Here is a 26,864-nt window from a genome sequence, read left to right on the forward strand (position 1 = left end):
ATGGTTGATAATTTTTTTGTAACTGTTTAAATGTGATTTTTTTAAGTTGGAAAAATTGTTATTTTAATATTATTTTAAAATTTAATGCAATATAATTTTGGATTAATCAATGTGCCAAAATAAAAGTGACAATATTTAATTGTTTTTGCCTCTTATAGCTAAATATAAGCTTTTACTAATAATTTATTATGATAATCCCAAAATATCTTTCCCTCATTGCATATTCGTTTTATGTAAATTGTACACAATTTATTTCCTTTGTTTTTTAAATGTGTAACTTGCATTTTAATTGAATGGCCTTTCGAAATCATTGAAGTTAACTTTAAGATTAATTACACTTGAGAAAAGTTGTACAGAACATGCTATTACAAAATTGTGATGAAAACATTGACTTGATTACTCTCAACTCACCTCGTTCTAATAACACTTACCAATATATTGAGAAGTTGATTTTCTGCTTCTAAAAGAGCAATTCTGTTATTCTGTAGGTTGCTTTTGTCTTCGCTTTCTTTCGACAATAAAGGCTGATTTTCCATGACGAATCCAACAAGGTCAACCAAATCTTTATTGATAGCGTCAACTTGTTTAAGAAGTCTTAAAGTTTGAGCAGAAAGGCGGGAGCAACTGAAAACAAGTGATGCCTTGTTACAACGGTTCAATATTTTTAGAATTCAGACAAGAAAATTATGACATTTTAATTAAATTTTTGCACAAAAAAGGGTTGGAGGCAATATTTTGCAAGTTTGCAATGGAATCGCTACAAACAGAAAATCATAATCTGTCAGAGAAATTTTAACAATAGAAAATAATGTAAGAAGAAATGTCTGGACAATCCAAGAATCTTCTTGCATGAACTTTCAGAATTTATAAAAATATGGAGAGGAAGAATTTGAATTTGTAGAAGAGGTGCGTCAGACTTGATGAAAATGTATTAAGAAAATATCCAATACTTATGGAAATAAATTTTTTCAAAGAAAACTTCCAACCCAGTTTTATAAAAGGGCGGGAGATAATATTTTGTGTCTTTGCAATAGAATCAGAATCTGCCAGAGAAATTTTAATAATAGAAAATAACGTAAGAAACACCAAGAAATTAATGTCTGGACAATCCAAGAATCTTCTTGCAAGAAATTTCAGAATTTATAAGAAAAGGGAAGAGGAAGAAACCTAGACACATTTACTATAAGTCAATAAAAGCGTTTTGGAACCTAAACAAAAAATTGCAATAGAGTAAGTAATAAATCCATGGATTAGGATTGAACAATGTTATGTAAGTACAGAATTTGAAAGAAATAATTCACAAAGGTTCAGTACAGGTTAGGTTAGGAGTTGGCCTCTTTATGACATTACATAACACTACCGATATTGGTCTATTGAGCTCCACCTAGAGCTCTTCTTAAGGCTTTACACCACATCGAAAAGTTTTAAAGGCTCTCGTGTGTATCTGCCTTGGCTTTTCCTCTCCCTCAACAAAGTTCTGAGGCAGCATAGGCCCACAACATAGGATGTGTTTTGCTATTTCTTCTTTCCTAGCAATATCAGCACAGGCCTTTGTGTGTAGTCACCCTAACATGTAACCTGTTGATGCCCAGTCTCCTAAATTCAGATTTGAGAAAAACTTTCAAATTAAAATGCCTGGTAGAGCAGGCTGGGAGAAAGGAATCTCAGTTAATGTCGATCACATCTCGTAGATGGCTTCAAAACTGAGTAAGGGTCAGGAGCTGATATTTATGGAAATAAACCAAGGACTAGAATTCATATAAGCCTTGGGAAATATGTCACTATCTTTCTAGCAGGTGGCTATTGACCACTGTGCCAAGGAGATTAAAAGACAAGGTATTGTGTGGTGTTTAGTGACCGTTAATTAACGATTATTTGGAGATGATTTCAATAAAGATCAAAACGTTGGCACAATAAAGAAAATGTTTTTCTAAAACCTATGTCTCACCAGACTGCATCTCATGATCTTCAAATAAAGACTGGGTATTGTTAACAGAAGAATAGCAATCTACTCAGCAGTCAGGCAACACTGAGGGCAATTACTGCATCGGTAGGAAAGTCCAGAGTCTTTTGGATTGCATTAAGGCTCTCTCAGATATTGTGGAAAATAAGAAAATTACCTTTGCCTATTTACCAGAAAAGACAGGGAAAATGGGCAATGAAGAGGCAAGGGAAATTCAATAAGGACACCTGTCCCTGAAACCTTTTGCAGTGTGCCAAACGACCAAAAACATGGATCCATCAGACAACGGATTAAAAATAAGTCCTATGTTCAAGGACCATCGCATAAATTAACAGCAGAACTTCTAAATATAGGGCTTCTTAGAACTAGAATAATAGTGGGACTGCTAACTGGACACTGCAGACTCTGTAAGCATATAGACTCGGAGTGGCAGATATTCCCGGAAGAAGAGACAATGGAACTTGTTCTCTGTTAGTACGAAGGCTTAGGTAGGCTGAGATTCTACTCCTTGGAGAGGAAAAGCCCCAAACTAAAGGTAAACACAGGAATTCTTTGAAAAAGCTTTGGGGTATGGTAAACTGTGTTAAGTTGCAGATAACAATGGAGATGCACAATAGACAAATACTGATTAGGAGTGCAGGTCCTAAAGAGGCCAACTGCTATTCTAATCTAAGCTAGGCTAGGTTAGGATTCAGATTCTTTATAACCTGGTGCACCTCGACCAATATTAATCTATTGTGCTTCATCTCGAGCTCTTTGAGCTCAATGCATTCAGAGTGGCCTGGTTTTTCAATTTTACTCCTCCCAGAAGGCAAAAATTTCCTATTTCTACTCCATCTGGTGGGTTGGGCCTTTATCCAAGTCAAAAGCACTGAATGTGTTAAGCTTTTTACCAGAACCCAAAGTTTTAAGAGTTCTCATGTGTGTCTGTCAAACCTTGGGTTTTTCTCTTCTAGTAGGAATCTAAGCCTATATAGACCTTCACAGGTTTTCAAGTCTGTAGTATGCCTGTGGAGTCTGCAGTGTCCAATCCGCCCTTCTGTCCTGGAATACAGTCCCATTGAATTGAGTGCTTATTCTTGATCCATTGTCTGATGAATCTGCTTTTTTTCCAAGTTGGTAAGCTGCAAAAAGGTTCAGGGATGATAGGTGTCCTTAATGAATTTTCTCTAGTCAATTTATCACCCCCCCCCATCTGCCCAGGTATCCAACCAAGAATAACTAAACCCCCTTTGAATCCTCCAACTTCATTACTAGATACATATGTTTTTAACTTTAAGAATTTTAAAAAATCCAATAATTAGGTTTTTTATTTTGTAATAGTTTGAACTTTTATACTTACTGGTGCTTAACATGAGGAATTTTATCATTGGTATTGGCTTTAATAAGCACATAAGCAGTCTGCAGTTCTTTTCTCAATCTTACATTTTCTTTCTGAAGATGCTCTATAGATCCATACATGACTTGTATATTCGGATATCCTTGATAATCCAAGGGTATCGGATAGTGTGTTCTGAAATAAGTTCTTACTCATGAGAAGACTTAATTAAAAACACTATTTCTAGGAAAGTATTATTAAATACTAATTCATTTCTCACTGAGAGAGGTTTTTAAGTAAAAAATTTAAACATTAAATCGTGAAACATTTTGGTGAGGGCTGATCATCCCAGATTTTCCCAGCCTGTCATTACTTGCTGGTTTTGCCTGTCAAATGGATTTCACCATCTTGATTAGAAAAAAAAAAAGAAAAAAAAGAAAAAAAACTACTGGAGATTTTTGACCAACAAAATCAGAATAATCAGTCCAGGAGACCAAACACGATCAAGGTATGAAAATCAAAGTCTCGGTTTTCATGTTTATTCCGAAAACTCAAAACTATTTTAATCTAAAATAACGACTTATTATCAATCAAATTTCAATTTGTCTTGCATTTGCATATTAATTTTTTTAAAATATTAAAGAGTAGTTTACTTATCAAATTCTCCTGAGTAAATTATTATTATGTATATCCTTTGCGTTAAATTGTCCTCTTCTTTGCTCGCCTTTCCTCCTGTGTTACTTTGCAATCCCAGGTTATTACCTACGGCGCCAGTAGGCCCTGATTTGATGTGGGCATATTTGGGACCTTTTATGTTGATTGATCTGTTAGAACCCATGGCTTCCAAATCCTTCTGGTATACAAGTTCCAAATCCATTGATGTGCTCGTCTGAAATATATTGTGCTCTTTTAGAATAAATTTAAGATAAATCAAAATACAAGATTTCAAGGCGGTCACTATTATACATTGAATTTTATATTATAAGATAATTAATCCATCTAAATACATTATTCACTGGAAGGGTTTGGGATGAAAGGTGTTGAATTAGTAGATTGGGATGAGAGTTCAGGGTTTTATTGAGTTGTCTTATCAACTTCTTGCGGCTTTGAGGGCGAATGGGATCTGAAGGTCCATGTGAATAAGGTTAGATACGAAGTAGTGAGCTTGGATACTGGTTTAAAGGATTTTAGCCTGGAGTGACTGGATTCTTTAGAAGCTTGAAGTGAGTCTTTTGTCAAGTCCCATATAGCGGATGATATTGGTTGCTGGGAGTTATAGTAAATTAAAGGAGAGATGATACAGCTGAAGGTGAAGGTTAATTGTTGGGATTTTCATCAAGTTTGATCTTCCACTTCTTAGACCATTCTTCCAAATAAAGAACAATGTTCCTGGAGGTGTTTGAAGACCACTACAGGGCTTGGGTTTGCCGAAACGAGGGCCATATCTACTGTATATTTGAAAATGTAGAATGGGACCTAGGATGTTGCCTTGAAGAATGAGGGATATGGATCTTCCAATACCAATTGAACAGGAATTTAGAATGTAGTAATAAGTGAATATGGAGGATGGTCTTTAGTTTGCAGTAGTGCCACACTTGATTAAAGGCCTGGTGGGAAAGGTTCGGGATGAAAGGTGTTGAACTAGTGAATTTGAATGATAGTCTAGGCTTTTAACTTCTAACAGTTTTGAGGACAAATGGAATCTGAAGGTATGGGGGTAACGAGGATGTATAAGAAATAGAAAGCTTGTTCGATGAATTTTGGCCTGGAGTGATTGAATTCTTTAGGAGTTGGGACATTTGGTCGAACCGCACAGTTGGGTGGTTCCAAGTATTTGGTCAATGTAAAGTCTTATATATCAGATGGGAGAAGAAAAGATTTGTACAAAATTGAAGGAGAGGTGATACAGCCGATGGAGAATGTTTTTTATGGATTGATAGGAATGTCTGCAGTGTATACTGAATATAGAATGTGACCAAAGATGTTGCCTTGCAAAACACCCGTTTCTGCCTAGTAGATGGGAGAGAAAGATGTAAATCAGGTAGGATTTTTTGATGAGAAATAGGATGGAATGTCGCTGGAGCTTTCGAGGATGAAAGGAGTTGGAAAGAATCAGGGTATTATGAAAGTGACTCTACAGCAGTTTCGAGGACAAATTAGATCTGAAAGTCTGTTCGGGTAAGAAGTAGAGAGCTTTGGCGATGAGTTGAGGGATTTGGGCTGGAATGAATAAATTCTTTGGATATATAAACGTCTGGTCTCGATGTTGACGAGTGTGACCCTCCATTTCTTGGGTTATTCTTCAAAACAAGAAAGGTCCTGGAGGTTTCTGATAGCCACTGGGTCTGGGTTTGCTGAAAGGATGGCAATATTTGCTGCATATGCGAGGAGTATTGTATCATGATTGAGAGGAATGTTTGAAGTATATAATGAATTAAGAATAGGACTAAAGATGCTGCGTTGCAGAACACCCACTTCAGTAGAATGAGGGGCAAGGATGTTCTGATACTTGAAAGTACCTATCAGACAGTTTGGATTTAAGGATGAGGTAATAAATGAATGGAAGGAAGCGCTTGAGTTTTTCAGAGTAATCCCGAATGCTGGATTCTATCGAGGGGTTCCCATGCATTTAGGAAAACGCCTGAGCATCTTTTCCTTCAGGAAAGACAGGATGATATCTACCACCCTGTGGTATAGCTGTAGTAGATTGTCATAAAGGTAATATGACGAAAGGTTAAGGTGCTGGGGGGGTTTCGTTCATTCTGATCCTCCAATTCTTGAACTGTTCTTCTAAGAAGGCGAGATGGTCCTGAAAGTTTCTGAACGCTAGTGGGGGAAAGGATGTATCATCTACATATTTGAGAAATACTGTATCAAGATTGATAGGAATTCAGTGCATACTAAATACAGTATCGGACCAAAGATGCTTCTTTGCAGAATACCTTTTGGCATAGTAGATAGGAGAGAAGGATGTTTAAATTTGTACTTAAAAGTATAAGACAGATAGGATTTTAGGATGTGGTAATAAGTGAACGGAAGGATTTGGAATCTCCAGAGGAAGCCTGGATGCCAGACGTCTAGAAAAACACTCATGCATCAATCAACAATGCAATGAACCTATGGCACTGTTGTATGGGATGTCACCTAAACCCAAATGGGGTGGACACTGGGTTTCAAGGACTTTGCCAAATAACGTGGCGATATGACCTACGATAATGCCGAGGTTTTTATCTTTTTCTTTTTTTTTGCAAATTTATTGTTGAGTTAAAAATACTATTATCTGTGAGAAAGTGTTAAATGAGAGAAATCACTTACCCCTTTGAACAAAGCCTTCAACATTTCAGAAAAAGTATGAAAGTTTTTATAATTCCCAGTCCTTTTTGTCATGTTTTCGATGTCTGAAATGAAAAAATGTCAGTATAATCTTTAATGTACAAATTTGAAACGGAATTATCTTACATGATGGAACCAGGGAAGACACCCATTTTTCCTTGGACGATTTGTCCTCCAAATGCAGTTCGACTGATTGCGATGTTAAGAACAAAGCTAAAGTAAAATGGCGTTCTTTAAGAGAACAATTGAGTTTGAGGGGTTCGCTCATAATTTAGAAATAGGAGAATACTTGAAATGTGAAACAATTTTGGCCAAACGACGAGGGCAACTAGACCGGGCAATTCCGGGTAATTTGGGAGGAAGTGTGACCGTTGGAAGAATGAGAAAAGGATTTGCCCCACTTAAACTCGCAAGTACTTGATCTTCAACTTCTGATTGTGACAGCATTCTATCATAAAATTTATAATTTTTCAAACGTATTTTATTAAATTAGTTTCGTTTTTTTATTGTTCTCCCGTCCTATCAAAAATTATCAAATAGTTCTTGGTTTTAATAGAAAAATAACACAAAACTCTCGATTACCAACAAAAATAAAGAAAGCAATGCCGCACGCCTAACTAGATCTCCGTTTTTTTTCTATTTTTCTTATAAATGTATATTCTCTAAATCTTGATTTTTGTTTATAAAATATTACATATAGAGTAGAGTAGTATATATATAGATAAAATAATATATGTATAGAGTTTTTAATTTAAAAAAAATAAAATCAATTTATCGTTTGTTACCGGAGTTCTGATCCGGACCACAGGGCCTGGATCTCATTTCAATGGAGCCTCGTATTTCAGGTTTAATGATTGCTCTAAATAAAACTTAATCGCTTTTTGTATTATCAAATAAATATTTTATAAAATAGAACAGTATTTTATTTTATGCAAATATTCTGTGGTCAACAGCTCAAAATGAAACAATAACAAATCATACCAGCTGTTATATTTATTAAATAATAAACACCAAAAAATAGGTTCTACCGTTTTCAAAAACGAATTATTTAATGTTTGAAAAAATGTTCCATACCTAATTTTTTAATTGAAAGGTATTTTGAAATTAAATCTGCCTGAAATAGTTCCTCTATAAAAGTTATACTTTTTACTTTGTTCATTGATTGTTCATTTGCGTTCAAAACAAATTGGTTGAAACCGTTTTACTTTTTTGTATAACACACGTGTATAAATGTACCTTGAATAGTTTTTCACCAGGGTTCCTGTTTTTTTTTAACAAACGTTTTTATTTTTCACCTTCCACAACTACCTCAATGGGATGGAAAACTTCCCACCTGAAGGTAAGAGAAGTTTTATGAAAATTTTCTTTTTATGTGTAATTTTAAAGGGCAATAAAACTTGGCACGTTTAAGGGAAATCGCTCCTAAATCAGGATTGGGTAAAGAATATCTAAATTTTTTTCTGGAGTTACTGGTACCTAATCTTCCATTCTTCTATTGTGGAATTGGGCCTTTTTTATTTCCACACTACGGAAAGTGAACAAACTTTAAGTTAGCCAACCACTTTCCATGGTTCCTCTTCGCTTATTTTGCATGGCTTTAGTGTTGCCTTTCTGAAGAGGCACTTATGATCCAGGCTAATGCTTTGCCTACATAGGACGTTTTCCAAGTCTCTGCTGTTCATGCACCTTTTCCTGGGGTCACTGGTACCTAATCTTCCATTCTTCTATTGGGGAATTGGGCCTTTTTTATTTCCACACTACGGAAAGTGAACAAACTTTAAGTTAGCCAACCACTTTTCATGGTTCGTTCCTCTTCGCTTATTTTGCATGGCTTTAGTGTTGCCTTTCTGAAGAGGCTGTAACAGTCCAGGTTAATGCTTTGCCTACATAGGACGTTTTCCGTTGTCACTACTGTTTCATGACATATTCATCTGGTTTCAGTTTTCCTAATTATTTTTCTTAATTCCTACCTGCTGAGAGAAAATTAGACCTTTGTTTTACCGGATAAGATGGAATTAAACTTTATTTTCACACTAGAAATTGTACCATGTTCAAAGTATTCAAGCATTTTTTTTTTTTAGTCGCTTAGTTCCTCATGTGCTATTATCAAGGAGGATCTAACGTTTCTAGGCTAAATTTTATTTACATAGGACATGTTCCAATGTCTCAGCTGTTGCACAATGAAGATGGCAAGTTTCTGTCTCAGTTTTTCCAGTATTTTATAGGTTGCAATTAAATTGAACAGTGCCCAGTATAATAATTTTGTATTAATTTTATCCAAAAGAGGACGTCAAAATTTCTTTTAATTTCATTTCCTCAGACATTTTTGCAGCCATTTCATTTGTTTTGATCCTTTTTAAGATTTTATGGTCGTTTTCTCTTAGATCAGGCTTTATTTTATTTTGTCCTAAAAGTCTGTTTGCATTTTTGTATGCCATCATCTGGATCTATCCCACAGAGACAATCCCAGTCCCACATTGAACAAGAAGAAGAAGAAGAAGAAAGAAAAAAGCAGAATTGCAGCAATGACAGTCAATCGAGTCAATTCAGTAAAGAAAATGACAATCAACCGGCCAATCTTCACTTAGGTGAGAAAGAAACTTGATGAAATTTGGGTATTAAAAAAAATTGTTTTTCACACTCATTTTATTCATTTACATAACTTATATAAATACACATGTTAAATCATGGACGCGTGTAACAAATGATAAACATTATATTACAATATATACAAGCTCAGTCTTTATACATTTCATATTTTCTTTATATAAATAATAATAATAATTATAAGTAAATAATAATAAAATGTTGCAGAGTTCACATTTTATTTAAATAATAGTAAACAATTTTCATTATTGTTTGAATTTAGGCTAAATATTGCGTCAAAAAATTGCATAGGTTAGAAAACAAAAAATTTGATATTTAGTTAAAATAACAATTTAAAAAGCGATACAGGAAAAAATACAAGAGTATAAAATATTGCCACATGTCTTAATACACTATTTTAGTAGTGAGATATGTTTTATAATTAATTAACAAAAATCAGTTTTGGAATGTTAGATATGATTATATAAAATTAATCGTAGGTGGGCAGTATGATTAATATGTTCTGCGTTACAATTTAATGTTAACAGTTTGCATAGTGTTTGTACAAAATCTTCTTTTGATATGCTCTTTGTACAACGGATGGCAGTTTGATAAAGTTTGGTCCTGTTGCACGATCGAGAGGAATCGACAATATTCGCCCGATTTTTTGCAAACCCTTTACTTTTATTCAATCATTACTTCAACCCTTTGCAAATTGTGTAACGCACCTGTAACAAGTGCAAACCGGGAAATTAAACTGTAATTAACATTGCCAATTTTCTTTGTATGCCGCATGTGATATAACTTTTTTTTCCATTTGTCACTTAATGTAAAACAATAAATTGTCGAGACACTACTAAATATGATAAAGATTAAAAATTAATTGGATTTATATTTTGGGAATGTTTTCACATTTTGTAAAAGGTCAAAACTGAATAAAATCATTAGGTTAAGAAAAACAGTAATAAATGTAATAAAAAAAATTACTGTCTATAAAGTACTGCCACAATATTAGTGTAGAGTAGCATGAGCTTAGATTAAAAAAAAAAAAAAAAAAAAAAATCACTGAAAACCCTGAAGACTAATGACTAGTTTCTAAATATGTATTTTATGCCATTGCCTTATAATAAAAGAGATACGCTGTATTTCAATGCAACATAATTTTAGTCACTTATCATTAACATAAGCACCAAAAATGTTAAGTCACTTTCAAGCAAGCACATCGACATTGAACAGTAAAAAAAAATTATTCGTAGCGAATATAACGTACGTGAATAATTTATTAAGATCCAATGTTGATCTACATTTAATTTAAACACTTAATGTACATTTTTTAAGCTAAAAAATCTATAAGCAACGAGCGAACTTTTTTTCTCGGGGGAAGAGAATGAATCCCTTTTGCAAATTCAACTCGTAATTTTTATTTCAACACGTTTATTTGCGTTTTGCTTACCACTTCATTACACCAATTTGTACTTATTTCTTAAATATGTTGACTGTGACTGTCGTTCACATTGAGAAGTTTTTTTTTAATTTTATCTAAATGAAATGTTGAGTTGTACTACCTAATCTCTACATTTTGTAAATTGATTAGGAAGTTGTTAGCAGGTAAATATGTACTAGTTTTATAGTTTAGCTAGGGATGTAAGCTGTTTTTTTAATAATTATTAATTAAATTATGCACACTATTATGCAAGATACATCTGCAGATTTTATTTAAGCACATATAAAAATTTGCCGGTGTTCGTTCTTCAACATTTTACATTTTTTTAAATCTTAGAACTATTTACCAACAATTAGCTCTGATAATTAATTAATTTTTACATAATTAAGGGTTTTGATTATAAAAAAAACTGATATTTTTGATATTAGGATTGTGTATAGTAAATGGCATAAATAAAGCATTATTGATGAGATAGAGTTTTATTATTTAGCTATTATGTCATTATAAATATAACATTATTTAAAAAAATGTTCGTATTTAACTTTAAGGTTTGACTAGATTCTTGTTATCTTAATTTTTTTCTGAAGAAATTTTCCCAGTAAGAAAAGACTTACGATCTGTTGTTTGTTTTGTTTTGGTCTTGAAATAGTCTGCGTTTACCCAATTATGTTCAAATTTTATAAAATTACAAATATTAAGAAATATAAATTTTATATATGAAGCTAATGACTTTTGTGTATGTACTTTTTTTTATTGTCATTTTTTATTGTACCCAATACTTAGTACTCACTCCACATTCTTATTGTTTATTTTCCAAAATTGTATAAAAAGCTACTGTATTTATACATATAAAAATACATAAAATAAAAAAAATTGCTTAAACGATGGTAAAAACGTTTAAAATATTTGACTTTGTTCAGCTTTTTTTTTATGGACGGCCTAGGGGCTTACCTTGTTCAATTTGAATTCTTGATTATTTTAGTTGTAAAAAAATCTAGATAAATACATTTAATGTAAAAACAAAAGCCAAAGCTACTTGTTACTTGAGTTCATTCTGATAAAAGCTTCTAATGCAGTTTTATATTTAAAAAGAAAAAGTATTTGTGAAAAACTTTTAAAAGTGAAGTATTGTCACACCTAGGTCCGTCATAATTGCTATTAACTATAACATACAATGCAGTAATCATTTCCAAATGTAAAATTGCATTTTTTTTATCCAAACGAATCTTTAAATTTTGTCAAAATCAAAGATACCAAACTCCGAGCGTATTCTTATGTAACAATCGTATATTTACAGTCTTTTTTCAATTCAAGTCTAAATAAATCACAATTCCAGATCTTGGTAAATGGCTAAAAAGATTGGCGCGTATTATTTCTACAAGTCTCGTTACAATGACAACGATCTATTAGCCTAAGCGTCTTAGTACACGATAATATTTAAAAAAAGTTTTGTCAGACAGGGATATTTTAAAAGTATGAAATACATTGTTAATGCTATTTACTTTGAGTTTAATTTTATTGTTATTCATTATTGTATATTACCTTGTCAAAGAGAAATAAAAGATATTTTAGTTTTGGATTCTAAAAGCTAAAATAAAACCTGCTATCAGAAATAAGCTTACAAAAACTACATACACCTTCAAAATGTTTTTTTTTTCTTCTGGTTTTATACAAATACTTTCTTATTATTTTAATCAGGTAATTTAATTTGTACCACACAGCGAGGAGAAATGGAAATTTTGATCATTAAGTGCAAAATGATGTGTTGTACAGTGCTAAACCAAATATGCGAACACCTATACAGACAGAAATGTGCATGTGTTAACACTATACGCATCAAACTTATAAAGTATGCTACTATACACAATTTTTAAAGCTATCCTAATCAATAGTCTTAAATGTCTTTATCCATTTTGATTATTAATACGCTTGATTATATTATCGAGTCACAAAATGTGATATGTTTATTATTTAATCACTGTGTAAGATATAAATGAATGTAATGAAAGCATATTGGAAGACAAAGAATTATAAAACTATCCAAATAGTTAACATTATTGAATCCTTTCTTGACTCTATCAAACTTGGCAGTGGCTAAATTCAATTAAAAGAAGTAACGATTAAAAATTTGATAAAATAATAAATAATTTCTTTAAATGTAATAACTTTTAGGAAGTTAATAGAATGTGTACTAAAACATTTATAAAAATATTCGAACACCTGATAAGATTTTCAACAAAAATATTTCACAACGAGAATTATGAATGATACGTATCTGAGTCGCCACTAGACGCCATAGAAAAATTTGCAGAATCCCTTTCAGAAATGTTGTTGATGTTGTGCTTCATCGGATTCAAGTGCGGGAAACTGTGATGGGGGTAACGCTGCACAATCGGCCTTTTGACGTACGGATTTGGCGTGAATAAACGCACTCCATTGTGATGTGTAGGAATCGTTGAATGCCTGGGGTAATTGCAGGTTAAATGAGGCATTGGTTGAACTGTAGGCGGCGGGAGAGGCATCGTCGAACAATGAGGATACGGTACACCGACTTGCTGCGTCGGAAAATGAGGAAGAGTCGCAGATTGGGAATCGGTGAACGATGTCATTTTCATATTTGTACTTCTACCGAATTGATCCTGAAAGTTGTTGGTCACTGTGATTATCTCAGGCTCCATACGGTGCCTTATCAACACCTGGTTCGTATCCGGCACAGGATTCGCTCTTTGCAGCGTTTGCTGCCACTGAGCCGTTCCAGCATAAACCTTCGCTGTTTTGTCAATATTGTTTATGTTATTAGGAGGTTGCGGTGCTCCTGAAAGTTCAAATTTGATTGTCATACACATTGATATTTAAAAGTGGATGTTATTGTCAAGAAAATTACCATTATGATGACTTTCCCTACTAGAATTTGAATGAACTCCACTCGATGTCTCTGAATGATCGGGGGGTGAACCTGATGTCTCAGATTCTGTTCTAGGTGTAAGATCATGTGGCATACCGGAATCTGCCCTTAGTAGGCATCTAGGTGTAGTCTAATAAACAAAAATGAGCATTAATCTAGAGTGAAGAAGCAACCAATTAATTACACTCATTTCACAACACTATTTACTTTTCTCAATAAGTAGGACATTATGAAGCCATTGGTGATTTTAAGTGTCTACGAGGATTGTCAGGAAGGATTCAAGATTAAAGGTATTTGGATTAGGATCCAGGGTATCAACTTCTTGTCGTTTTGAGAACAAATGTGATCTGAAGGTCTGTGTGGATATGAAGTAGGGAACATGGGCAATGGTTCAAATGATTTTTAACGGGAGTGATTGGATTCTTTGGAGGTTGATGAACTTGGTTGAACCCCACCATTTAATTCCATCTAAATTGGTTGTAGTGATGATATTTACAATAGATGAGGAGTTTATTCTGCTGTGAGACTTTTGATCTGCTGTCAAGTAGCCATTTGAATAGTTTTTATTTTTTGGTCGTATTTTGGTTCCGAGTAAGTCTTTTGTAGATGTTAAGTCTCAAATAGTAGATGTCACTGGTTGCTGGTATATGTCATTGGTTGATAGTAACAGAATTATAGTAGTTTGGAGAATAGGTGATGTGGCAAAGGGTTAAGGTTATTTCTTGGGATTTTCTTTATGCCTGATCCTCCATTTCTTGAACCATTTTTCCAAATGAGAGAGAAGATTTTTGATGTTTCTGAAGGCTATTGGATCTGGGTTTGCTGAAAGGATGGTGGTGAGGACATACAGGGTTAGTAGGAATGTCTGAATGTTTACTGAATAGAGAATGGGAACAAAGATACTGCCTTGTGGAACATCCCCTTTTCCATAATGGATGGAGAAGGATGATTTATACTTGCAAGTACCTTTCAGACATATAGGATTTTATGATGAGGATGATCCTCCATTTCTTGAACCATTATTCCAAACTGGAGAGAAGGTCCTGGAGGTTTCTGAAGACATCACGAGGATGCTGCCTTGCATCATAAGCGCAGAACACCTACTTCAGCAGGATGGGGAGGAAGGATATTCTGATATTTTAAAGTACCTATCGGACAAATGAGCCATAGGTTAATGTTAAGTTTTCACAAAATTTTCATTGCGTCTGATCCACCATTTTTTAAACCTTCTTCCAAATGGGAGAAAAGGTCCAGGAGGTTCTCTGAAGGCCACTAGGTCTGGGTTTGTTGAAAGGCTGGCAGTATCGTCTGCATATTTGAGGAGTGTTGTATCATGATTAATAAGAATATTTGAAGGGTATACTGAATAGAGAATGGGACCAAAGTTGCTCCCTTGTGTGACACCCGCTTTGCCATAGTGGTTGGAGGAGGAAGATTTATACTTGAAAGTACCTTTCAGACAGATAAAATTTTGGAATGAGATAAGATTAAAAGTTTACCCCTGAGTTTCCAGTGCAAGCCCGGGTGTCACAGTTGATCCAAGGCTTACTTCACGTCTAGGAAAGCATCCTGTATGGCAGAGTGAAGTCGCCAAATGTGAATTGGATAGAATAACACTAGAAGGTGCTTGAGGATGTTTTTTTAAAATTTGTTTTTAATAATTATTTTATTTATTTTTTTCAATGAATTTCACTAAATAATGTCAGTAAACTGATTTTTAGGATTCGGAATAGGTTTATTGGATTTGGAAAAATCAATGCTTTTTTTAATGTTTGCATATAAATAAAAAAGCCTTTTTCTTACCGGAGTGTCCGACACGTTCTGTGGTGGTGGTAGAGGTAAATCAGGTGGTTCTGGAGTTAGCAAAGGATTCGGATCCTCATAATCACCAGCAGCAGGTAAAGACATACATTTGTTTGTAGACACGTACTGTACCTAGAAATTGCAAAAAAATTACAAAATGTACTGTAAAAATTAATACAGTGCAACATTAATGTTACCTCATTTTGATTTGAGACTGAGTGATGGTATTCGGAGCGCATTTTGCTATTCTGCCCCATCATGGGAAGTTCTCGTAATCGAGCATAATCACCGTCATCACCTTCACCATGGGAAAACTCTCTTGCACACCTGAAAATTCAGTTAATTTTTTTAAAATACATTTAAAAGAAATAATAATATATATAAATAACCTAATTGAGGGTGATGGAGTACTCAATATTCCACCATTGACCCTCTCCCACTATTTATTCACGTTAATAAATACATCCACTCTCAATACACACTAGGGACAAAAAACAACCAGTATTTTGTTGTACAGTACAACAAACCCGTTTCCTCCAAAAACCGGAACAGGGAACCCAGACACTCAAGCATGATTCTCATATCGGATCGTATTCTACACACTCTATTTGGAGCCAAGTAATTGCACGCCTCAATTAGGTGGACATCATCGAGCGATCATTCTCTGCATGCTGGATCCATACTTGGCCCAAAAGTAAGTGTCCGTGTGTCAACCTCGCATGGCTTATTCTTAATAGGGTGAGGATAAATCCTCTTCTATGAGTCAGCTCCTCCGAGGACCACTTATCAACAGTGAGATCCTGATACATGAGAGATTCTCTGCCAATCCGGCCCCCTAACGGTGCCACTTTATTTTAATCATGATTTTTTAATACATTTTTAGCATCAGAGGGCCGGATCACGGTGGTTAATTCTTGGCCTTAATCACCACGGCATTTTCATTATCCTCCAGACCTATGTTTCAGGGTACTCAGGCATTAACCACTGTTTTGCTGAGACATTTTAGTTCACTGTATATCTCCAAAAAGAGGGAGAACCTGTTATAGACAGAAAACTACACTGAGAGAGTTGGGACAGATTAGGTGGGCCACCGTAATCTCAAATTGCCTCAAGGATGTGCCAAATCGTGTAAATGCTACAGTACGGGGAGAGTGACCATGAAGTGAACTCTTACAGTTTTATGACAATGAAGTGTTTATTATAATTAATAATACTTACTTTACAGTTGTGTCAAATGTAACTTTTGGCTTTGGAACTGCATTTCTCTGCCAGCTAACACCATGATCTGATATTTCTGAATCAGGCGAATTTTTAGGTGATATTGGTTTTGGGCGAAGCCAGTAGATCTGTTCTTCATTTTCATCATAAGCGTCTTTGTTCAAATTAGCCTCAGCTGTAAAATCGTTCATATTATTGCACATAAAAATGTTTTCCATTCAGACTTAAACCACACCTTCGAGTTTATTTTTTCTCTCTAACGCAGCCTTGTGAATAGCATTGATAATTGTTTTCTTTGGTGAACTATCACAAACCGTATACGTTCTTCCGCTTGCGACGACAAGAAGCGGAACGGAAAATTCACAACTAGACGACGAAGACGAAAGCAATTCGACATCTGTGAGCAATTTGATCGAACGAGCAGATCTGACTGTAGCTTTTCCAACGGTGACTCTGACTTTGAACTGCCAGTTTTGTTTAAGGGTCAATATCAACCATAACACAACCCAAATGAAAAGGTGGAAAACCGCCCCGACGACACAAACGAGTACGGAACTGTCTAGCGTCGCTTTGTAAATCACAGCGAGATCGACTAACAACGGCCCTTCGACCACCGCTATTCCAAGCAAGACACACAATGCTGCACAATGTGTAAGGTAACCCCTTTCCTTTCCTTCCACACTAATGATTTTACAAGCCTTCTCATGGCTTAGAAATGCGTTAAATCTATAGCAAAAAAGAAAACAAAAGGGCAATTTTACAAAATTATATTTCATAAATTTGTAATAGCTTTAAAATTATAACTCACCTTCCATATCCGTACAAATATAAGACAAGACTAGATAATAGTATCAATGCAAGAGTTAACATGTATAATACAAGTGTCGAGTAGGGATTCAGAAGAAAGAAAGTGCTACCGAATCTTGTTGGCAAAGCTGTAAGCAGTTCACTCGGACCAATGAGATGAACCTACAATTTATATAATTTTTAGAAAAAACAAAAAATAAAATAAAATCACACTTCGTACCTTGTACAATACAGATATGCCGATGTAAAGCACTAGATTTTGAATCCCGTTTATAAACAGTTGAAAAGAGAATAGCGTCCCCCATACTTTATTCGTATTCCAAAACACTGCAGGATAACGGACTGCATAAACAAACAGTGCCAGGGCGTAATTGAAGAACTCGACCGTTACCGAACCCCATTTTTCTTCTTCTGTAACACATCAGAAACAAATTATAACGCCGTAAGCAGGTGTCTTAGCTTTGTGACAACCTTAAGTCAGCCGCTATATGGAATGGCTATCAAGGCCCAAAATGAAACATAAAATAAAACTTCTCAAAATAAAATAAATAATTTGATGATTTTAATATTAACTTTGTGTTCTTTAACAACTTTGAAGATTCTTTTTGAGTAGAACTATTTTCCACTTTTCCAAAAAGTGAATTGCCATACTCACCCCACCTCAAACAATTTCTATTTTACCTTGAAGAATGGTTCTCTAAATACTCGGCTTTTGAATCATCTGTTTGTTCCAGCCAAACTGGCTCTTAGATCCAAAAGATTTCTGCTCTACTTGATTATACAAATAAAATATACAAAAACTTGATCATTCAAAGGATTTGTTGACTTAACCAATCATGATCTAAACTTGTCCCCTATCAATTTAATTTCTTCAAACTTAGGTGCAGTCCATAATCACTACCCTCCTCAGAGAGATGGTTCTGTTGAGCGCTGCTCACTGTGCACCTCCTGGAACACGACAGGCAAATTGTCTGTCCAATAAATAACGAAAGTCGAGGAGGGAAGTTTGGTGCCAATTCAGTTCATCAAGCTATGGGACACCATAATATGTTCTACACTGTTTGCTGGAATTCCATTGACATGCGACCAAGGCTGCGTAATGGAAACTCCTGAGAATTGGGAGTTATTGCGAGGCTCTAACCCTTGCAAGAAGGAATTTGACCATCTGGCCTAAAAGTTTTTTCTTTTCCTTTCCTCCCCTACCCTATATAAATAAAAGTGTATAAAGAGAACAATTTGAAAAGCAAAGACAGTTAAATCGAGAAGAGCAGTCAAGCAGCCACGGTCAGTTGGGGACTCAGCAAGATAATCCGCCAGCAACGACCTAGCCATTGCGATAAGTCAAATTTGAAAACTGGTGTTAGCAAGCATTGTTAGGGATAAGTCCTCTTATGAATAAGCCCATTCCCAAAGTGAGAGTTGTGGCTGACTTGCCTTGGTTGTTTGTTTAGTACAATATTAAGACAGCCAGTGTAACAATAAATGTTTACAAAACTCTCTGGTTTTATTGTATTTTGATACCGTACCTTCCCCCCCGCACAAAAAGTAAGTAGTTAAACGCATATGCTAAATGTCTTATCGTTTAACTTCTTGGCACCTGCTTACATTGCATTTATGAAAAATTAGACTTGGAAAAACTTTTTCTAGTTTTGACTAAACAACAAATTGAAGTAATATAGAAGTTCTGAAAGCACTTACCAGGATATGTTGGTTCTTGCTGGGATGTGAACTTCATTGCTTCAGGCATAGCAGACAATGTAGTAAAAGAAGTGAAAGGTGTTGGTTTTGATATGTTGAGTTCATTTTCTTTGTTACTGGGTGCAGTAACAAAACTTAATACCATCAATCTATCATATGAAGCGAGCAAGAAGTCTAAATCAGTTTTCCACACATAATCTGAAAAATCATTTAATATAAAAAATAAATAAAGTAAAAAAAACAACAAAAAACAAAAAATACCTCGTTGTAAAAAATTGCCTTCTATTAGCCTTGCTTTTATCAAAAGGTTTGGCAGTAATAATGAAAATGCAATAACGATATGTAGAAATGGCGCTGTAGGCCCTCCGTGCCTCCAAAGGGTCATGACTCCTCCGGGACCTTTGGCAAGCGAATCTTCTGGATTGAGTCCACATGTGCTCAGCGTTTGTCCAATCTTAAAACCATCATTGGCTAAATTGCCAATCTTAATGAAGCTGCATGCGAGGAAGAACGGCAAAAGGACGATAGCAAGGGCCGTAAGCGCCAGACATGCCTTAATTTCCAATAAAGACAATTCATCGTTTTCCCAAGGCAGTTCAAGGCATTCTAAAGACAAATTAAAATTATTTCTACTAAAATATATATTTAAAAGTATTAAAATATATTTTGAATTAATTATATTAAGTTTATTCAGATTAAAAGTCTACCTAGTAAATTCTTTTTCTCCTCACATAAAAAATATATCATACTACACATTGGTTTTATATGCCAAATCAAATGCCAACAGGAAGGAAAAGGCTACATTATCTAGGAAAGTTATATCTGTACTATATTGCTGATGATATTGGTTTATTGAACTTTTCCTAAGCCAATTTCAACTTGAAACAAGGGGTGGCAGTTTCTTTCTTCTTATTGCATACCCTAGAAATTGGATCATCGTTGCAACCATTTTGCTAGATGCTTTCTCAAATGCCAATGAAGTTTTAACATGCTTCAGAAAAATAGAACAAAAAAAAGAGTTCATCATCAGAAGAACAATGTTGACAAGAGGAGACGGAGACAACAACACATTCTTTGCAAATGCTCAATAAGAGGAATGGCTGGCAGATATGAAAGCCACTCCTGAACAATAACATTATTGATGAAGATGACGCTACTAGGAAGCAAAAGTTTGATGTTCTCCAAGCACTGCAGCCTTTTGGCTTATTGTTCCTTGTTCATTTCAGTTCAATTGACTTGATCCTTCTTTTAACAAGTAGGTCAATGACTGTTTTTGCTGCAATTATTTTTCCCTGGGTCTTCTTGGTACCCTAGGTTATGACTCCATTAGAGAGGGTTCTTGAATCATTAACTTATTATCTCTGGCACCTCTAGAGGTTATTATTTTGTCTTGATTGGACCCATTAAGAAATGGGTCTATGTTTGATCTTGTAATTTTGATTATAGGTACTGGGCAATATGGTCTTGTCTGCCTGTTCATTACCCAGAATTATATATATAATAATCATATATATATCTTATATGAATGAGGAAATGTATTTATCAGCGTGACTGTGAAGTGTGAGAGGGCTGATGGAGGTTTGAGTACTGCACAGGCCATCAATTATGTTATGCTGGGTCTCCTCCACTTTAATGGTATCTGAAATGACTTAGCATCAACAGCCCCTGGAACCTAACTTCATCGGACGGACAAGACTGAGGTCTGACTCCAGACTGACAAAACCCAAGGTAGGTGATTCTTACTTGCGTATGTACTTTTCCTAGTTCCTTGGTTCAATTCAATTGACTTGATCTTTCTTTTAAGAAGGAGGTTGAAGCTGAATATGGGTTGCAGTATCTTCCTCATTGACCAGTATAGAACCCTATAACCCTATGAGTTTATTATGTCTGGCACCTCTGGAGTTTGTCCATTCCTCTTTTTGTTTTTTGGAATCCCATTCAGAGATAGTAAAGTGTGTTTCATCTTGTTTTCACAATTATAGGTTATACGGTCTTCCAGATTCCCCTCTGATCAGTTTGTCTGCTTTATCATCACTGAGAATTACCTTGTGCAAAGCACCCAAGATTAGGTCGTTATGATTCCACAAGTTTTGGGTGTATTCGTCTACTATTGTGAGTGTGACATTTTTATGTGTGAATGCTTTCAATTGACTCAATCCTTCTTTTGAGAAGGAAAAGGTCATCCTGATACCTAGGTTATGTTGAGGTTGAGCTGTTACTTCGCATTCCAAGATAGTATGGCAGTTTCTTCCTCCCCGTTGCATAACCTATAGGGTGTTTGGAAATTATATATATCCACGTACTTTTCATATTGTTCTATTGTATTTTACATTTCTATTGTATTTCCTTTTGTCTTCATTGAGTAGTAGTTTCAAATTTGAAGATAGCATGAGTTCTATCCTGTCTAACTGTAGCATTATGTTTGCCGGTTTAACCATGATTATATCTGGCCTCTGTAGAGTTTATCCATTTTTACTTTTTTTGACCCATTTTTTTGTGTTTTGGTGGACATAATAAGAGATGGGATAGTATGTTTGATCTTGTTATCCCAATTATTGGTTCTGGGTCTTGCATATTCTCCGCTAGCCAGTTTGTGTGCTTGTTCATTCATTATACCTAAATTCCTCTGTGCCTTGGCACTTAAAATATTGTTTTTCCCATGTGTTGGCGGTTTTAGATGTGTTGGATTAATTTTTAGGCCACATGGCTGTCTGATCTTATGAGGATGTTTTGTGAGTGTATCCTCTTTTTAAGATCTCCCGTGGCAAACAAGGCATGGCGAACACGAGAAGCTCCCGAAAACACATGGATTATGTCAAACCACATGTTTTTCGAATCGTGCATAAAAATAAGATTAGTCCCCGGGAATAATAAGAGCGCACCCTCTATGCCACTATCGAGGGGTGTTGATTTACAACCACTTTGCTGTGGGGGTCCACCCTCGCGTTTTCTTTTACTCTTTCACTATGGAATACCCACATTTTAATATTTTTCGTGTTTACACTTTCTATCCAATTTTCGCCCCTTAACCTCCTAAAATTAATCACCTTTCATTATAAAAAACGTCATAAAAGTTATCCTTTGTTAACAAATTGAAGGGAACTTTTTGAATAATTTGCAAAAATATTTACAATCTCGAAGATGAAATATGTTGAAAGGGGGATAAATTCATTTACCCAAGAGCTTCTTTGAAAGATTTATGGCGAGGTAAGCTTGGAGAGCGGTGAACGTGAGGCCGTACCATATCGAAGAGAGTGTATTTACGTGCACTTTGCAGACGGTACGCTTCACATCTTCGGCTTCCTCCTCCGGGGGGTGGAGACGAGCTCCTTCTTTGTGCTCGACTCCTGGCATTCCCTTCTACCTTTCAGCCATAGCACTGAAACAAAATACAAAAAACAAATTTAAAATTTGAACGAAAAACCATTCTACAAAGTTCATAGTTTGACACATTTTCTTATAAATCATAAACAAGCCGTCCCATCTAGATTACATTATTGAAACGGATTAAAATTAAGACACCTCATATTCCCGAATCAACTGAGGAAAGAATGGCTCGACTGAAGAATGCTTTATTGCTTATGATTGCATCAGAATTGACCTGACCTAGGTTGTGCGATGCTGGGAGAAAAAATGATGAAATTTATGCTGGACCAAATAACTTACGAACATGAGCCAAGTTTGGTTAATTCCCAGTTTGGTTGAACCTTGCACATTGGTCATTGGCCGAGAAATGCTTGACCACAATACGTGAGACTTACCTGCTGGCAAAAAGGCAAGAAAATTGGCTTTTGATTTTATTTATTATTATGATTATGATTATTATTATTTTTATGATCCTTTTAGAGTATACATTGTGAGGCAACACGCAACATTGTCAGTAAATACAGTGTATGAGTTCGTATTTAAAAAAATAAAGAAAAAAATGATAAAAATGTACAAAACTAGTTTACTCTTTTGGAAGAGAGGAATGAAGGAAGAGGGGAAGAGATAAAGAGAGATAGAGTGAGTGAGTGAGTGAGAAAGAGAGAGAGAGAGAGAGAGAGAGAGAGAGAGCTTGATAAAGGACAAGAAAAAGAGAGGAAGTGAGCAAGAAAAAGAAAATGGTAAAGAGGGAGTGTGTGAGGGCGAGAGATAGAGGGGAAGTGACAGAGAAAAGAGAGAGAGAGAGAGGGGGGTGACTGAGTGATTGAGTACGAAAGTGAGTGAGATAGAAAGCGAAAGAAAAAAGTGAGTCAGTGAGAGCGAGATTAAGAGAGGATGTGAGTAATAAAGAGAAGAGCTGATTGGAAAATGAGAGAGAGAAATGTATAAAGGACGAAAAAAAGAGATTAAGTGTGCAAGAACAAGAAAGAGATAAAGAGGCAGTTAGTAAGGGCGAGAGAAAGAGAGAGAGAGAAAATGAGTGAGATAGAAAGAGAAAAACAAGAGAGCGAGTGAGAGGGAGTTTAAGAGAGGGAGTGAGTAATAAAGATGGAAGTCATTGAGAAAAAGAGATAGAGGGGAATGGGACAGAGTGAGAGCGAAAGAAAAAGACGAATTGAGTGAGAAAGAGAAAATTTCTGTTCGATATATAAACTTTATGTGCAATCTACAATAAAAAAAAGAAAAAAAAATACCGTCCTTATTCTTTTGAAACTCCCGAAATGGCCAAAATTTGTACTAACTATTTGAGACAATGTACAACCATTTTAGTTTACCACGAACGCGAAGGATTCAAGATTGTCTAAGAGGGCAATGTTGAATTGTCCACTGAACCACCCAGGCCTGCGAGGGTCAGATTTCAGTTACTCGGCTTGCAAGTTTCTGCCGTCTGGCTAATTATTTTGCCTTATTTTCCTTCTTCCCGGAGGAACGTTTTTACTCGAAAATGCTCCACGCGGTTCGTTGTTATGTCCAAATTAGTTCCCTTGTATTTGAACAATGAACACTCCGCCTGAGGACAGCACAGTTACATTAATGACAGCTGGGGGTGAGGGGGGTAGCCTCCTCAATTCCAGTTTAATTAGACCTTTGATTCACTGGCAGACGTGATTTGAAGAAAATCCAATTTTCAAGCTCTCGGCAATATGCAATCGAGCTCTTATTTAACACCGTGGGGTTTAAATAATTCGAAATGTTCCATGATAAAAAGAAAAAAAAATGAAGGAGTTTCAATCCGAGCTCCCTTAATCCGGCGAAGAGACCAGACCTCGCTTCTTCGGATTATGACTCGTTACTTAGCTCAATTTTCATGCGGTCTGTCTCAAGGCTAAGGGGAAAAAGTAAAAGCGCCATATGCAGCCAACTACGTTTCTTTTCTCCCTTAGGGTTTTTAATTTATTAGCCTCACCCCCAAATTAAAGCTGTAATTAAAAAAGTAAATAAGGCAAACAGCATCGGAATAAATTTATAATCAACGGGTCCGACAAATTTAAGAAGTTCATGATCTGTTAAGAGACCTATCAGCCAATGGTAATTTTTAAAAAGATGTTTTTCTGCCTATTTTGTGCACGTATGGCAAGGCAAAAAAGTTCGTAGTAAGCACCCCATAAAGCCTCTAGATACGAATTTTTATAGCAAACAAAAAATAGACATTTTCGAACTGGTTTTTGCCGGGTCCAATTTTTGTTTTTCTGATGTGCCATGTTCCACTTAAAAATTCATAATCCTCTGAATTTTAACTAAACTGTGCAGTATTAGAAGCTAGAATCCGTTGGAAAGGCTAAATTTCTCCTCTTTTAGTCTACACTGAGAGGCAAAAAAGTGGCCACCCTTAATATTTTTTTCAATTAATTAAGGTTTTGGTTGAGATAAAAAAAGACAGTGTCACAAGCGGTATTCGAACCCAAGACCTTCGGCTAAATGCACCGCTATTTGAGCTATCGTGACTTCGATCCACTCGTACACCAACTTCCCACCTCAAACCAACCTTTGGAATTTTCCATCCTTTTGCCATTTTTAAATGTCCGAGTGAATCGAAGTCACGATAGCTCAAGTGGTAGAGCAGCGGCGTATTTAGCCGAAGGTCGTGGGTTCGAATCCCGCTCGTGACACTAACTTTTTCATTTCAACCAATACCTTACATTAAAAGGATTAATAATTGAAAGAAGTCATTTGGTTAATTAGACCACGAAATATAATGGAGTTAACACTTCAGTCGGAAAGCCGAATCTTTCTACTAAAGCCTTTAGCAAGAGGGTTTGGATTTTTCATCACAGTATCAGCGAGAAAATATGTTTGAAATCAACAAAAAACTATGAAACGTTTTATTTTATACCTGCAGTTCCGTTTTATTTAAGATTACCGGGGGTTTCCTCCCTTAGGTGTAGTTTATAGGTCTCTAAACCCTTGTCAAGTTTCCTCTAGAATCGGCGGAGTTGTTTCAAAATTATCGCAAGTTTTATGATTTTTAACAGAAAATCAGATTGGATGTCGTAAAATATGCGATCCCCCCCTCTAAAAAGTCGTATTCAGAGGTGCTTTTGGAATGAGGAAAACAAATATCAACTTTCTTGTTAAAAAATGATTTAACCTACTTTGCTTAGTCGCTCGATCACAGATTCCAAAATGCCTAATGTTTTATTTAATTTTTGTTTCTCTGATGTGTGGTTTCTACTTAAAAATTCATAACTCATCTGAATTTTATCCAAATTCAACAGAATTATAAACTTCATTAAATTCACTAATTTCGTGGTCCTCTTGACCAATTAATATATTACAATTAATTAAGGTTTTTAGTTGAGATAAAAAAGTCAATGGCACGAGCGGGATTCGAACCCACGATCTTCGGCTAGATACGCCGGTGCTCTACCAATTGAACTATTCAAATTTTTTGAAAAATGGCAAAAAGGAGGGAAAATTGAAAAGGTGGGGTTGAGATGGGAAGTTAGTGTCCGAGTGGATCGAGATCACAATACCTCAATTGGTAGAGCAGCGGTGTATCTAGCCGAAGATCGTGGGTTCGAATCCCGCTCGTGCCATTGACTTTTTATCTCAACTAAAAACCTTAATTAATTGTAAGAATTATAAAAGTTGGAAAGCTGAATACCTACTATTTCGGCCTATCAAGGTTTGCATTTTACTTTATTATAATTGAGAAAAATAAGAATGAAACAAAGAAAAAAAAACCTCAAACGTTTTATTTTGTTTCTCTGGTCCTGATTTATTTAAAGAGACCAGGTTTGCGCAATTACATGCTGGGTAAAACGTTCTAAACTTCTGTAAAGCTTCCTGACGATGTGTAGAGTCGTTTTCAAGTTTGTCACTATTTTCTGAGATTTTAGATAAAAGCTGGATGATTTTGGAAGATGAAAAATTTAAGAAAATTTTTTTATTTTTGGATTTTCGTACAAATTTGTATTCAGATTTTTTTTGAGGTGCAGAAAACGAATATCAACTTTGATTCTTGCTAAAAAATATATATACATAAATTTTAACAATTATGTATACCAATAAATACAATACTCTAGCTACCAGTCAATGCCAATAGTCTAGCTACCAAATATTGTTTTTTCTTTTTTTAACTGGTAGGCACTCTTAAGGAAGAATAGGTGTAAGAAGAAAAACATTAAAAGTTACTTCAATTGGATAAACTATTTTTTTCTCATTGTTACGTTGGGACTATATATTTAAGTACTTGGGGGATGCAGTGCAATTTAAAGCTAGTATACTCGCCATGCCAACTTTAGGATAAAGCTGCTGATTTTCTTCATATTCCTTTTACTTATTCTTGTTTATTCTCTTTTTGAAGAAATGATAGAGTTTTGTCAGTGAAAAACAAACGACAGGTCAAAATGTTTGTAATAGA

General features: G+C 35.2%; 2 protein-coding genes and 1 long non-coding RNA gene across 6 annotated transcripts in view; 1 reads left to right on the plus strand and 2 right to left on the minus strand.

The window, feature by feature from the left end:
- LOC106667172 (coiled-coil domain-containing protein 61-like) overlaps nucleotides 1–7,017 on the minus strand; it is a 29,177-nt gene extending 22,160 nt beyond the window's left edge. For 2 of the 3 annotated variants that reach the window (XM_014394920.2, XM_014394921.2), the window contains exons 1-5: nucleotides 6,741–7,014; nucleotides 6,597–6,679; nucleotides 3,935–4,170; nucleotides 3,306–3,476; nucleotides 432–624 (exon numbers count right to left, since the gene is read on the minus strand). In XM_014394920.2, coding sequence (XP_014250406.1) covers nucleotides 432–624; nucleotides 3,306–3,476; nucleotides 3,935–4,170; nucleotides 6,597–6,679; nucleotides 6,741–6,882 — 825 coding nt within the window. In that variant the 5' untranslated portion in view covers nucleotides 6,883–7,014. Of the gene's footprint in view, nucleotides 1–431; nucleotides 625–3,305; nucleotides 3,477–3,934; nucleotides 4,171–6,596; nucleotides 6,680–6,740 lie in introns of all 3 variants that reach the window. The other variant, XM_014394922.2, reaches the window with a different exon arrangement.
- Nucleotides 7,018–7,653: 636 nt separating this feature from the next.
- Nucleotides 7,654–16,538, plus strand: LOC106667218. 2 transcript variants are annotated; one of them, XR_002909922.1, is made up of 3 exons: nucleotides 7,654–7,953; nucleotides 9,073–9,202; nucleotides 16,318–16,538. It is a non-coding gene; the product is annotated as an uncharacterized LOC106667218 (long non-coding RNA). The 2 variants fall into 2 exon arrangements; XR_001340521.1 differs by lacking the exon at nucleotides 16,318–16,538 and having other exon boundaries at nucleotides 9,073–10,275.
- LOC106667217 (protein tincar) overlaps nucleotides 11,460–26,864 on the minus strand; it is a 141,555-nt gene continuing 126,150 nt past the window's right edge. Inside the window, exons 3-13 of the mRNA XM_014395038.2 lie at nucleotides 22,252–22,454; nucleotides 19,337–19,681; nucleotides 19,076–19,273; nucleotides 17,598–17,788; nucleotides 17,379–17,539; nucleotides 16,806–17,296; nucleotides 16,571–16,745; nucleotides 15,550–15,679; nucleotides 15,353–15,484; nucleotides 13,529–13,679; nucleotides 11,460–13,459 (exon numbers count right to left, since the gene is read on the minus strand). Coding sequence (XP_014250524.1) covers nucleotides 12,903–13,459; nucleotides 13,529–13,679; nucleotides 15,353–15,484; nucleotides 15,550–15,679; nucleotides 16,571–16,745; nucleotides 16,806–17,296; nucleotides 17,379–17,539; nucleotides 17,598–17,788; nucleotides 19,076–19,273; nucleotides 19,337–19,681; nucleotides 22,252–22,429 — 2,709 coding nt within the window. The 5' untranslated portion in view covers nucleotides 22,430–22,454 and the 3' untranslated portion in view covers nucleotides 11,460–12,902. The remainder of the gene's footprint in view (nucleotides 13,460–13,528; nucleotides 13,680–15,352; nucleotides 15,485–15,549; nucleotides 15,680–16,570; nucleotides 16,746–16,805; nucleotides 17,297–17,378; nucleotides 17,540–17,597; nucleotides 17,789–19,075; nucleotides 19,274–19,336; nucleotides 19,682–22,251; nucleotides 22,455–26,864) is intronic.

Source organism: Cimex lectularius, unplaced genomic scaffold, assembly GCF_000648675.2.
Source record: "Cimex lectularius strain Harlan isolate CLEC.00 unplaced genomic scaffold, Clec_2.1 scaffold27, whole genome shotgun sequence".
NCBI classification, from domain to species: domain Eukaryota; kingdom Metazoa; phylum Arthropoda; class Insecta; order Hemiptera; family Cimicidae; genus Cimex; species Cimex lectularius.